Below are 15035 nucleotides of genomic sequence, written 5' to 3'. Positions count from 1 at the left end.
GGTGAGTGTATGCTTTGTAAAAAGAAGCCCACGTAGCTGTGCAGGGCTCATCTTCTGTACAGCTCATCTTCTGTACAGATCAGCTTCTGTATAGTCTTTCATTATTTTATTTTTCCCGAGGGGTAGCCAACTCCCACGCAAAACACAGAAATGGTGTACCAGAGGGATTGCCAATGCCCACGCAAAGCACCCAAATGGTGTGTACGAGACTCCCAATCTTTATGTATTTTTAAAAGCATTTAGTGAGATTGCTAACTAGTAACTACCTGTACAGTTGTTGATTTACATCTTGTTCTAGTTATTCATGATCGATCATTGTCTACTTTCTCCATTATTTTTACATGATTTTGGATTTAGGATTTGGTTTCTAATATATTTGTGTATTTCTGATTGGATTTCTCACATAGCATACAAGAGTCCCAAGGCATTGGCTACCCCTCGCTTTTTACCAAAAGCCAGTTCATCTCTAGTTGACAAAGATAGTGTGACCATCTAATTATGATATTATTTCAATCTAAATTAAATCCTTGATCACAGATACACATTTCCCTTGTTGCTATATGTGGCGCACCACAAAATTAACCAATGTAAACAACCATTACCATACCTTGTAGTGTTTTATTTTTATGTGAATATGCATTGAAGTGTGTGTGTTGTGTGTGTGTGTGTGTGTGTGTGTGTGTGTGTGTGTGTGTGTGTGTGTGTGTGTGTGTGTGTGTGTGTGTGTGTGTGTGTGTGTGTGAGTGTGTGTAGTGTGTGTGTAGTGTGTGTGTAGTGTGAGTGTGTGTGTAGTGTGTGTGTGTAGTGTGTGTGTGAGTGTGTGTAGTGTGTGTAGTGTGTAGTGTGTGTGTGTGTGTAGTGTGTGTGTGTAGTGTGTGCGTGATAAAGATTTTTTAAATTCACTAATTTAAATGTGACTGTTTTTTCCACAGGTTTATATGTTGGAGAACTGCATGCAAACAACTAACTTGAAATTTTTATAATGACCATTTTTTAAAAATATTTATTTGATTACATGTACAAAATACAAAGATGTATCACGTGATCAAAACAGTTATTAGCATGATGTACAAGGACTATTGACCATTGAAAAGTTGATGAATTAAACATTCAAGAACGGAATGCTTCTCCAATGCAACTCGCCCACGCAATATAGCGCGCGCGTCACTAATAATCAGTGCTCAGCCGGGGTATGCGACTATTGGATTGATAATTATGGTGATTTTTATAAAATTATTTGTACCTTGTAAAACGTTCATCACGAACGGTATAGCTAGCTGAAGTATTCAAGAAAGGATAGCTCTAGCCTGGTATAACCTGGAATCGTTAAAAAGTTCGCGCCTGGATTGTTGGGGTGAGCAAATATTTTCATTGCCAATGGTTCTATGTGTAATGTTAAACCCCCTACTTTGTACCATGAAGAAGGCCGTATTAAGCTGTTACATTTTACGTGAAAGTAGATGTCATGCTGGCCATTCCTGCTAGAACCTGGAAAAGGTTAAAAAGTTATCTGGCGCTCCATAACAGAGCCTTGAAAACCTGCTTCCAGTGTAGACGCGTGTATCTTGTCAATAAAAATTTTTTTATTAAAAGTCGCTTAATTGTTTGATATGCGCTTTGAGGAGCCGGAGCCAAGACAACTGGTGGCATCACATCATGGATGCTTACGGAGGAAGCTACACTGTTGTATGCTAGATCCGTACGTTTTGTACTTGGTTCTGTGCTATTGCCCCAGCAAATGTTAAAAACGCTTGTTCCAAAGCTTGTGATAACCCGGTACGACATCCACCATCCTGCTTTCGGTTGCACGTGCGAGGGTTTATTCTACACGTGCACAAAGGTATCGATTATTGACAATCATTACCAAACGATAATATCATGTGTTTTTGGAAATACTAAATGCCTAATAAATCATGTTTATAAAGTATGTTAATAGTTTACAAATTACGTGTATGGTTTATAAACTATATGCATGATTTGTAAAGTATATGCATGATTTGTAAAGTATAAGTATGATTTATAAAGTATATGTCTATGATTTATAAAGTATGTGTATGATTTATAAAGTATATGTCTATACTTTATAAAGTAGTGTATTGATTTATAAAGTATGGTTATAGTTTATAAATAAGGTGTTTTTGTACTATTTTGGCACAAATGGCACCCCATAACTATGCACGTATTTACTGAGAGTTATTACGCTTTTTGAGCGTTAATGAGGTACTTTATAAGCAATCGACAGCTTAAATCGGTGTTGTAGCCGAATTTGACTTCGTCCAAAATTTTCTGAGACCTTTTTTTTTTTTTTTGGTCTCAGATGGTAATTTACTTAGATTTTTTGAAAGTAGTATGGTAGCGTGGTAAATCTCACTCAATGTCACTAGCTCAACTTGACAGCCCTGCTTCTAGGGCCCCCTCCTCCCACCCTTCTGGAGCTCGCCTGATACAGACAACCTCGGTTTAAAAACTCATGATCAGTATCTAAAATGGCGGGAAATTTAGCTGTTGGCTACTTAATTCTTCAGTGGATGATCAGGAAGGTAAGAAATTTCTGTGAAACGTGTGAAAATTTGGCATGTGAAGCTACCACCATTGGCCAGCTACAACACTCTGAATCTTGTGATTTAAAACCAACGTTTCTCGATACTTTTAAATGGGTGATAAGACCGGTTTTCCCAGAGACAGTCACAAATGTTGTTATTGACTGATGAGCAAAGCTGTTGGTCAGAAAAACTATTTATACTTACGTATAACATTATCATCCCATCAAGTTGATTGTTCCTTTAGTGACTGTCAAGTGAAGATGATAAAGTGACAACACCATGCAGTACAGGATTTGCCCTAGTGAGCATGTTACAGATTGTGGTGGGAGCCAGGGGAAGGTAGCCATGCTCCCCACTTTCAATGGACAATGTTTGCAAGAAAAGATTGAGATATACTCTAACAGAGTGGTCAGCCACTTCTAATTAAAATTAATAATCAAATTAATATAGAACAGTAACCTTTTCATCTCTTTTAAAGCTATACAGCTAAGTATTAAATTCTGCAAAACCATAATAAAATCTACAAAAGGAAAGAAAAAAAGAAAGAGAAAATGCCAGTGTTTTGAAACAGGTAGGAAGATACACAGTGACAGAATAAAGGTATAGCTAGCATGAAAAATAAAGTTACAACATTATGAGGCAGAATTACCGTAGGTAAATATGTAAAGCGGTCAAAATGTTCACCAAAAAGGTTTGGGATATTTGTGATAAAGTACACAAGTGGGGTCAAAACAGTTGTAACCAAAGGTATTATACCACTATACAGTCACTGTGCTATACAACACACTTGTTTTGAATCTATAACTTTCTTCATAAAGGCATGTATGCAAGTTGAATGGTTTACTGAAGGTGTTTACTTGCAGTTCACCATGCAGTTTACAAAAGGAAGTCCAGCGAGTTTTCCTCCACACCCTTGCATTCAATGCAGACAGCAAAATTATATGATGACATTGGTTAGAGATTTCTTTCAACTAACTCAGTGCAGTGAAGTAAGATGATGAGCACTTGATTTGGTGAATACAAAACCATTTTGATATATGTATAGTGGTTGGTGAGATAACTAAAGGAATGTGAATAGGCAGATGGCTTTTCAGGTTTATATACAGTACTGGTACTGACATCTGTGTTATGCCAATGTTATAGCTACCACATGAAAAATAGCTACCATTATTGTGTGGTCATTGTTATAAGCATATGTATGCAGATTTATTTCACCATCTTTTCACTTTTAAATGATTTTCTTTGTTTTTATACTCTATTTAATTGCTGCTGTTTAACATTATCATTATTGCATCTATCCTTTGCTGCCACTTTAAGTCAAGCCTCGTATTTTTGAATAAATATGAATATTCGTCATTAATTTTAATGTCAAATTCTGGTTAATTAATGTATACTACCTTGGTATGCATGACATCATCATTTTAACAATCAAAATTATTGTTATTGTTTGCACATGGAAGGTAGTCATGATCACCGTAAAAATAGAGAACATGTGTACAGGCCCCATACAATAATCTAACACCTCAATATGCATAACTATACATAACAAAAAATATTATAGCCATAGTTATAAAATCAGTCAGTCATCTATTGCAGAAACATGCTGATTTATACTTGTTACTGTGAATCTTATTTCTAAATCAATACATTCATGACATTTCACTGTCTGAGTATCACTCTCGTGTTCATTGATGCAGAAATAATGGCCATTAGAACATTTGTACCGGTGGAATTTACAAAGGTCAGTCATCTTGATATCTAACAACTTTTCTTGTTTTGTAATATCACCAATTTCATACTTCTTCTCAAAATCTTTGAACTTGCAAAATATATCAGCTACACATTCATCCGTAACTTTGTTGCTTGAACAAGTACCTGCATTAAGCAGCTGAAAGGCAATATCTGAAATTGATTTATAATCATCTTTTGTGACAACGCAAGTAATAGACATAATATCACATAACTGGCAAAGTTGAATTAACATGAATAAACGATTAAATTCAGATTTACTATCTATTTTGGCTTGTTCAGTCAAGTACTGAATGTTTATTATAAAATCACATAAATTAATGATGTAGTTTTTAATTGTTTTTGTGTGAACTTCTACATTGGCAAATTCAAATATTTTGTACACTTCATATGTAAAATCAAGGAGTTTGAAAACCATTGGCAAATTCTTAGCTTGAAAATAAATTGCATTTATTTGGTGAGGAGTTAAACTCAACTTAGGCCTAGAACCTTTATTATGTTTAACGATTTTCTTCTCAATCATGTCAACATATTTCTCAATGCAATCATGCCAATTTTTGTCACGCACAGAGGATCTCACAAGAAACACTGCATTTATAATATAGACTGGTACGGGGTATTCATGCATACCATGATTAAAGCAAATAAAATTATAGATGTGATCACAAGGTTGGAAACGGCCACATGGTCTGTGCAGCCTTCCAATGTAACAAGAGTGACAGTTACCAGAACATGGATGGCCACAAGACAGTCTTTCCATACATTTCACCTTACACTTAATCTCAGATATTGGCCTACTACACAGTAGATTGTAAGTAAAATGTCCACACAGCAACATTTTAGTAACAGGTTCTTGACATTCTCTTGTACATTCCATGTGACATTCTTTTTTACATTTGTGACGACAAGAAAGAATTTTGGTACAAGGTTTATGACACTTGATTAAATCAAGTTTGACATAACATTCTGTTACAATAATGTGGCCACATGGAAGTGTTCTTTCAACATACTCATGACATCTGTACTTGTCAAGTTCAACACAGCATTCCACAACACCAATATGGCCACACAAAAGTGTTCTTTCAACATGTTCACGGCACTTGTACAAGTCAAGTTGGATCCAACACTCCAATATATTGATATGGCCACATGGAAGTGTTCTTTCTACATGTTCATGACACCTACATGAATCAAGTTGGGCATGACATTCCACTTCACAAGTATGACCACATGGAAGTTTTCTTTTAACCAATTCTGGGCATGGCCTACAGCCATGTGTACATTCATAACAGTCACTCTGACATAAGTGAGAACAACTGAGGACTTTGTGACACTTCTCTTTACATTTATATGTGGAATGGTCCATAATTCGATGACATACTCGTGGACAAAAGTGGCCACAGGGTAGCTCAATGCCACATATTTTGTTGCAACCACCCTCTGGAACTTTAACGAAATCATCTATTGAAGTAATGATGGTTGTAATATTATGAGTAGAGCAATAAAGAGGCAATCCTGTTCCAACTAATTCTTTTTCCTCCATATCACCTATTATAGCCTTCCAAACTTTACCTCCAGCTTCCTTAATGAGAGAGAAGTTACCAATCACAAACAAACCCATTTTGGCTCTAGAAAGGGCTACACAAACTCTGTTAGACTCCTTTAAAAACCCAACTGTTTTCTTATCATTGCTACGAACAAGAGAAAGTATAATTATGTCATTTTCTTCACCTTGAAAGTTGTCTACTGATGTAACTTTGATTCCTTCAAAAATGCCCCTTGGCATCAGTTTTTTCATCTTTAACAACTGTCCACTGTACATGGTCAAGATGGTGATTTGATTGCGACGATAACCACACTTCAGAAAATACTTGCACAGTTTAATGCAAAACTCAGCTTCAAAGTTATTAGAATGGCTCAGTGAATCATCTCTATAGTCATCTTCAGGATTTGTGTGGCTAATAAAGTAAACATTATGTTTTGTTCCTATCACATCTCGATAATCACATACTCTAGGTGCATTTCTCAATGTTGTGTAAATGTGTGGACAAATCAATTCAGCTATCTCTGGTCTCATCCTATGCTGAACTTCAAGTGTAACAAATTGTAATCCATTCTTCACCAATCGTTCAAACAATGACACTTCAAGATTATGATTAGTAGCTAAATGATAGTCACTAGGTTTAGGACGAAGTTGCTGATGATCTCCAATCATAATCAGCTGTTGTGTACTGGAAGATAATGTAGTCACTATATGAGATTCCAAGACTTCTGCTGCCTCTTCAATAATGATTATCTTTGGTTTTATTTTCTGTAAAATGTTGTGATACTTGGCTGCACCTGTAGTAGTCATACCGACTATATGTGCACCACCTAACACAGCACAATTTAGTATGTTTTGTGCTTCATGATATTTCTCACAAGCATGTGAATAGGCCTCTACATAGTCTGCTACCCTTTGTTTGCATTTTTGCATATACCGGCTTGTCCAATATTGATACAATGACCACCTTTGCTGATAAGACAATTTTGTAATGCTTTTAACATCATGGACCTCTCCTTCAGTCATAGGTTTGTGCTTTAATCCTTCCTTTATCTGTGCCTTTTCGTAACTGTGGTGGCTGTTGTATTTGCTATCATTACTATCCCAATCCATGGCAGTCTGTTCATCTTTACCTGCTAATAGTTCCAGTTCAATTAGTTCTCCAGTCATGCGGTTATTTTCTAACAAACTAGCCTCAGTGTCTACATCAGCAATTGTAGCTTCCTCAGGTTTTGGGGCATGCACTTTGTCATACCTTTCTTTTTTTTCAGGTTTCCTTTTGTGTGTAGCAGAAAACAGCCAATACTTTATTTCATTATTCTTGTTATCAGAAGGGCAAAATTTCTGCAACTGTTTAGAATGATCATAATTAATTACAGTTGACAAGTCACTAAGTTCCAAAATTTTAACTTGAATATGTAAATTAAAGTTTGGAACGTTCTTCTTGATAGACTCATGCTGTTGATCCATCAATTGTATTGCATTTCTTACATTTTTACGTAACAAAGAATAATGCTTTGCTTTTTTGTGTTGTTGCAACTGTTCAGTCAAAGTGTAAGGCTCAATATCTTTACTTGAGCATCGACCTCCAATTCGCACCATACGAATTGGATTGTCTCCATCTCTAGTAAACTTCAGTATACCTTCTAAAAACTGATCTAGAGCATGATTAGTGTAGCACACAACTAAAATTGGTGCATTTTGTATGAGAGCTTTATTTTTAAGCAAAATGTCCACAATTCGAATACCAATGTAAGTCTTCCCTGTACCTGGTGGACCTTGAATAAGTGAAAGCTCTTGTGTTAGTGCCATCTGTATTGCGGCAAGTTGTAATTTGTCCAAACCAATATCATTATAATGTGGCCAAGCATTTAAATCAAGTATATTAACTGACATTAGCTTATCAGATTTGGATTTAGAATTTATATCCTCTAACCCAGTAAGATCAAAAGTAATACTTTGTTCAATTTGTGTTCTCAAATACAATGGAAGAGGAATAGATAGTTGTGGATCACAGTCTATTATGTATGCATTATAAGAGGGTGGGTCTTTTATGATGTTCTTTAAACGATTTAAAACGTGTCGATAAGCTTCAAAGTAAGCAGTAGATTCTACCATTGTAAACTCATGCCGGGGATTAATTTGTAAAACTTGCAAAATTTTACTATTCTCAAACTGCACTTTTAAAATGCCATCTCTTAATGATTCTGGATCTCTGTCAATCACAGTGGCAAAAAGCACTGAAGCAAATTCACTGCGAGACAAACAGAGAAGAGAGCCATAAATAAGCCTGGTAGAGTGTTCCCATTGCACATGTCTCAAGTGACTCTCAGCAACATCAAATCGAATGCAAAATCCTACCCCCGAATGCAAGAAAATAGGTTCTAAGATGCGAACACTCTTGTACACTGAAATATTCTCCTTACTTTTTTCCTTCATTCCTCTATTATAGTCACATATACCTTGTCGTAATGGTGATATATAATCCTCCCTTAAAAGTGAAAACTGAACATGTAGATAATGATCCCAGTCTTTGTAGCTCCCATCAATGATGTTTGCCTGTAATTTTGGTTTTGTGTGTCTGTTAATTTCATGTGCTTCAGGTAAAACAGGAATAGTTTGATAATCGTAAAGATCCCCATCAACCTCCATAGCCTCAGATTCTTTGAACAGCTCTACTAGACTTTTAGCACAAACTGCATATTCATCATATCTAGAGCCTTTTTCCTGCTGCTGCAACAGCTTCGTAACTTCTTGAAGATCATCAAGTGGAAGCATTTCACACTGTTTTGGTATAGTGCTTATCAACTTTTGGAAAACATGTGTGACTTGCTTTAATATGAGAACGTTTTCATCAACTAATTGCCTGCTTGGTAACTTCTTGATAAACTCTCTAAGATGTGAATAAAACTTTTCATACTTTTCCAATGTGATTTGACACAGTAAAGTATTAAGGTGTTCAGATTCCATGCTTGCATTTGTGAGATTGTAGATTATTTGAATGAGTGTCTTCAACTTATCACTACTTTTTAGCACATCATTATTTTTAAGGCTATCAAAGAATACCTTTTGGTCATCAGAAATAATGGTCACAATTTCTGTGCCTGATTTTGTTGCTAGATATTCAAGAGGGTTAATATTTTTAGTTTTAGCAGTACTTCTATCCTCAACTCTGCCATGATCAGGTCTATATTGTGTTGTCTTCCCTCTATGATGAATTTGCCTTCTTGCTTCCCCCCATACATTTCTGTGAGGGCTTCTTTCTCTAAAATGTGAAGCATTTACTTGGCTGCAATCCATGAATGAGTTTCCTCTATAGTAAGGACTTCTTCTTTTAGAGTATCCATCATGATAGTCAGCTTGATAGTAATTGTATTCATGTGGAAACCTGCTTCTGTTTCTGCTGTTTCCTCTGCTACTGTAATCCATGATCTAAAGTGACAGTATCAGTTTATATACGCATACACACATACAGTGTAGAGTACGTAATTATAATAATATTATAACTATGTGTTTGCAATTTGTATGGAGTACATATATACATGCAACTATATGCAGTCTGCAGCTATTAAAAGTCTGAGATAAGAACTTTTGCGTACTACATATACTACAAGTGTAAGGGACATGCCTAAATTCAGTCACTACAAAAATTACGCACAATTCTCGTGACAGCCAGCTGCACCATGGTAGTGGAGAAGAATTGGGACACAAAGGATGAGAAAAGTAAGTCCATGATGCATACATTGTAGCTGCTGCACTTGGCAAAAAAGCAAGTCTCGAGCCAAAACAATGTTCAACAGTGAAGAAATCAAGTCCATAGCGTTAACCATGTATAGTTGAGTTATGAAGGCAATGTATTAGTCAGTCAGTCACGTAGTGTGTTAGTAGAAAATTTATTTGAATAGGATCTTTAAAGGGCTTGGGGTTGCTCTGAAGGTATTTTTGGGTTTGGTTGCATCTAACCAATACCGCCAAGCTGCTGTGAATGGTGACATGTTTGGGCAAAAATATGTAATCCTCCATGATCTCGACTACTGTATAATGGGTTTTTCTCATGGACAAAGAAATGAAACTATGCGACAATTAATGTCACCAGGTGACAAATTCGCAACATAAAACGGCTTGTAAAAATTCATTATTTGTTGTAATAAGTGTTTGTATACTAGATGGAAAGCAATGAAATTAGACACGATTTCTTGTATCCAAGACGAATTTATGCAGGCACCTGAAGTTTGCCAGGAAACAGGGGCACAGAGCAGTTGTTTTGCACCACTCAGTGATGTTCAGTGAAGCCTACACTTGTTGTGTAGGAGAACGAGCAACAGATTGAGATGTTAGCAAGCTGTACAAGTTTCACAAGTAAGTTTTACATGTACTAAAAACCTTACAAAACTCTATGTGGTCAAATTTGATTGCAAAGTGCTGTAAACTTGAGATTAAAGTCCTTACGATAAAAAAAAAACAGTTATATGGCATTGAATATCTACGTATCTAACATCAGTAACATGTATAAAAGTGGAGCACATGCTTGTATTTTTCAGCCAAAACAAAAGGCCATGAGTGCAATATCATGTGTCCACTAGTACATCTGTAAGTGTAGGCAACCACCTACTATAATTCCTAATTTTCCTTGTACCTATTTGTTTGCGTTTATATAACATGTTTATGACTGGTGAACCCAGTCATGCTTCAGCAAAAGCTGATTCACAAAATTTTATGCCTAAATATGTGCCCCAAATATCAATTACTGAAAAGTGAGATGGCCATTACTCTTTGCAATGTTCAGCCTGTTACGATAGAAGAACACTGCAAGACATGCCTCAGCAATCAATAACCACTACAAAAATAGGGATTATAAATGTATATAATTGGTACAGGAAGCCATTATAAACTACCAAGAATTGACACCTTGTTCTGTTACTGATAAAATAAGACACAAAGAGGACAAAGAGGACAAAGGTATAAGTCTGTGATTTGTGCATTGTATATACAACGGTATCTCAAAATGCACTTGTCAGACTGAAGTTGGTGAGAAACTCAAGCCCATAGTATTTTGGGTTGCATCCTCTAGTAAGTCAGTTAGTCAGTCAGTAGCAAATTCCATTAGAGAAAAATAGCGACCTATTGGAAGCATTTTGGGTGCACTGAAGACACTTTTGGGTTGCACTAGCAGTATATGACTTCTATACTGAAATAAACACAATAACATTAATGTTAATTTTATTAAATCACAATAAAACAATAAGAAGTGTTATATCCCTATACTTTGCTCAAGATACCATAATGGAAATGTACAGTAGGGGTATAACACTTCTTATTGTTTTGCTGTGTTTTTAATATCTTGACTACTCCAGTACTTTTTATCGATGTACTATGATCCCCACTCTATTTGAAATTCCAAAAATTTTTAGTGTAGCTACTTGTTTGTTAACGTTTCTTGTAAAATAAAATTATTATGACTGGTGAACCCACATCAAAAGAAAGAAATGGCACTGCTGGTGCCCTAGCTATCAATTATCATCTGAAAAGTGAAGTATCCAGTACATTTTGTTGTCAGCTATGTTCAACCTGTTACACAACATTACGAATCAAGAACTGTTTGAAAAGCACCTCTGCAATCAAAGTAGCCACAATGAAAAATAATGAAGGGAAGCCATCAAGTGCTAGTGCCAAATTGACACCTTTTTGCAGTCAGCAAAGATAAATGGGACACAAAAGAAGACACTGGTAAGTCCATGAAGAATGCATTGCATGTACTGTGGTATGTGAAAAGGCACATGTCTGGCTGAAGTGATGTCAAACAGTGCTGGAAAAAAATCAAGCCGTATCCTTAGACATTATCGAGTTATGCTTGTCTGACAGTCAGTCAGTCAGTTACTCAGTCAGTCAGTCACTAGAAAATTCCATTCAATCTAAAATTTCATGAAACTTGTTGAAAGTGTTTTGGGTCAATCTGAAGGCTTGTTTGGGCTTAGTTTAACTTAACCAATACTGCTTCATCATCATCAGGGAAAAGTGAGGCTGGTTTTTGCAATTGGGTGATGTTTTTTCATTGGCCATGCCCAAACCTTTGTGCACCTACTATACAGTACTATCTTGTACTGTATGATATTCAGGTTTTTGCATTTCCACTGCAAAAGAATCAGTTTTACATTATAATTTTGTAACACAATAATATTATGCTGTATACCTCTAGCAAGGCTGCTTATATACATACATTGAAAATTTTATTTTAATTAAATTTCTAATTACAATTGAGGATGCACCTTGTACATCCAAGTGATATAACATGGGAAGTCTAACCATCATCATGTCCAATGAAATCCCAGACTAGCTAGTATTATAAGCTCACAGTGAGTTGTGCATGGCCCATGTAGTTTTGCTACCACTATTATATATAGTGCACTGATGCATGAAGTATATATTATATATTGCAATCTGTTCAGTAAGGGGTAAGCACATAACTCAATTGCTTGAAGAACAAATTATATATGTTTGGACAGAAATCGGGTATGGACATAACCAGAGACCAATGGCCTATTAACTTAATTAATATTATTTTTCTTTTCTTGTCCTTTAAATAAATAAATAAATGCACTATTCTACCAGTATTTCAACTAGACTTTAAGTAGCCACAAAATAATGTACTGGAAAAACATTAGCAGAAGCAGTTTATCAAAACGGCTTAAGCAGAAGCACAAATGCTTCATGATCAAAACTTAAAAGCACTCTTAAGTGCTTTATTGTGATTATTGACTTAAAATTAATTGCTTGCCCCATTTGGTCAAATGTTGGCCCTCATTTGATAATTAAGGTCTCTGCTGGCTCTGCCCTGTACCCAACTTATCACATGTGAATATAGATAGTTAGTATAGTGATTCCAGAATTCTGTAAATTTAAACTTTTCTCTGAACCTCCCATTGGTGACTTGGCACATTGTGACAATCAATTTGCTGCTGTACAAGTTTTTGATCAAGCAAATGGATCATTTCTGGGGAAAGGCATATGCTGTTAGTTTCTTATTACAATAACATTTGTGTGTCAATTATAACATGCTACAGTCTGTAGTTACACCGAGGTCAACATCCATGCATATTTTTATACTAAGTCAGTGAATTTGCAACATTCAGTCTAGTATACGTATAACTAATCTGTTTCAATACAATTCTTTTTGCATGCAAATTGTACCAGTACAGAATGTATGTACTCAAACCATGTGCATGCTAGCTAGCTGTTTTGCAATCTACATATGCAATGCTAAATGCATGCAACCAGCTATTCACTTGCCCAGCTTCTACAAAAGGTGACCTTTCTCGAAAGGGTCTTATAAGAAAAGTTCCACCGTGATCCATGGTAGATAGTGAATGTTATGATAATGACAAAATACAGGAATAGCTAACTATATACAAGGGTAATACTAATTATTAAGGGCTTTATATCAACACTATATAGTTAATGTTTTTGCAAAGCTGATCATGAGTCGTTGTTATTATCTATTTTACCAGTTAGGCACTTGAGAAGGCAGAGCCTGTTCGACTGAGGTGTTTACCCATAGCCTAGGAGCCTGAACGAAATTCTTTGAGCTAAATATCAGAGTGAAAGTCTATAAGCATTTATTCATTCTTGGACTTTTTTCAATGGAAGGAGAAATTCTACCATTGTAACTAAAACTCCACTATCCTATGGCGGATTTTTAAAAGCGAAGTGACGTATCCTTAGAGAAAAAACCTGCTTCTATTTGCCGCATTCTCCGGAATTATCTATTATGCATACAGTAGTTCTGAATCAGGGTACACGTAGTACCCTACCTCATATATTACATCACAGTATAGTCTATACCGGTCTATACACACTCACCCAAACCGAATTAATAAGCTGATCTTCAACTAACTGTACGGCGGAGGCGACCTGGCACTATCTCTCAATCCCTTTGAGTGTCACCATGCAGCGTTGAGACGCTGACCACACGCAAAAACCTGATTTGTATTGTTAGCTATAAATTATGCTGAGTCATGAAATGGGTTTTTTTTTGCACATGTGCAGCCACACCCCACAACTGAGCACGTGATAGCAGTCACTTCGCATGCACGACATCGTTAATTTCACCCAAGGACGCACCCTATTTTACAGCTTACAATTGGCTTTTATCAAGTCTACCAGTTGGGCACTGTTATGTATGGTAGGCATTATTTATGGCACGCCACAGGCACTGGAAGGTTTACACAGTGAGTAAAGCCTGTATGAGGTGCTTACCGCTACCTAAGGCTAAATAGCCATGAAATACGTACTTAGGGGGCATCTCCAAACTGATTTTGGTACGCTTAACGTCATGATGACGTTAGGGGGGTTCAGTCCGTGACGTTATAAATTTTAATTAAAGCAGTTATAGTGTAAACAGCTCACTGAGTAGGAACGGAGAAAGTGACATGATTAAGCAGCAATACTGTTTGTAGACTATGTTTTCAGGTGAAGAATATAACGTTTTGTGCTTCTATTGCCAATGCATTATTTTCATAGTGTGACGCTAAGGGGGGGGGGAGGTCTGAAGATAGCGTAGCTACCAAAATCAGTTTGGAGATGCCCCCCTTATGAAATTTCTTATGGTTTTTCCCATGAATAGCTAGTAACTTTTCATGGGTTCTACATGCACCCATGGAATTTCTACAGTGCCATGAAATTCTGATGTATATAGACATTTCATGCATGACCAACTATGAAACAATCTGTGGTACCCCATGAAATGTTTTTCCGCATGTACATTCATGGGGGCAATTTAATGTTTCATGGCAAAGTCATAGGCATTTCGTAGCATACTTTTCTGGTAGTGTAAAGCGAGGGGTCACCAACTCACGAAAAAGGGGTACGGATTTCAAAATCTTGAACAAATTTCTCAAGATTTCATGGATTTCAAAAGATTTCACAAAATCGAACGAGAGCTGCAAAATTTGATTTTAAAGTACAGGTTGGTGTAGAGTGATAAGTTCTGAAATCACCAAAAATAGTGGGAGAAAGAAACAGCAGTTCAGCAGGCATGTAGGAGCAAAGCTTCACGAAATTGAGATTAATCGTGAAGCCATATAAAGCCAGGGGTAAAGCAAAGGAATAACTATTAAATGAAACCCTACAAAACCAGGAGCGACTGGCAGCTGAAGCCCTATAAACAAAGAAACCTGAAGACCAAGCATTCAGGGGAAATCCCG

General features: G+C 36.3%; 1 protein-coding gene across 2 annotated transcripts; it reads right to left on the bottom strand.

The window, feature by feature from the left end:
- Nucleotides 1–3908: 3908 nt before the first annotated feature.
- On the bottom strand, nucleotides 3909–13821 carry LOC136264185 (NFX1-type zinc finger-containing protein 1-like). Of its 2 annotated transcripts, none has more exons than XM_066058894.1 (2): nucleotides 13693–13821; nucleotides 3909–9267 (listed from the first exon to the last, which is right to left on the bottom strand). In XM_066058894.1, the coding sequence occupies exon 2, from the start codon at nucleotides 9262–9264 to the stop codon at nucleotides 4123–4125; it is 5142 nt and encodes a 1713-aa protein (XP_065914966.1). In that variant the 5' UTR covers nucleotides 9265–9267; nucleotides 13693–13821; the 3' UTR covers nucleotides 3909–4122. The 2 variants fall into 2 exon arrangements, with proteins under 2 accessions (XP_065914966.1, XP_065914967.1); XM_066058895.1 differs by having other exon boundaries at nucleotides 13727–13812.
- Nucleotides 13822–15035: the final 1214 nt, after the last annotated feature.

This window comes from Dysidea avara, chromosome 8 (genome assembly GCF_963678975.1).
Source record: "Dysidea avara chromosome 8, odDysAvar1.4, whole genome shotgun sequence".
NCBI classification, from domain to species: domain Eukaryota; kingdom Metazoa; phylum Porifera; class Demospongiae; order Dictyoceratida; family Dysideidae; genus Dysidea; species Dysidea avara.
Note: the sequence above shows the minus strand (reverse complement) of the source record. Positions and strands in the feature narration are given on the sequence as shown.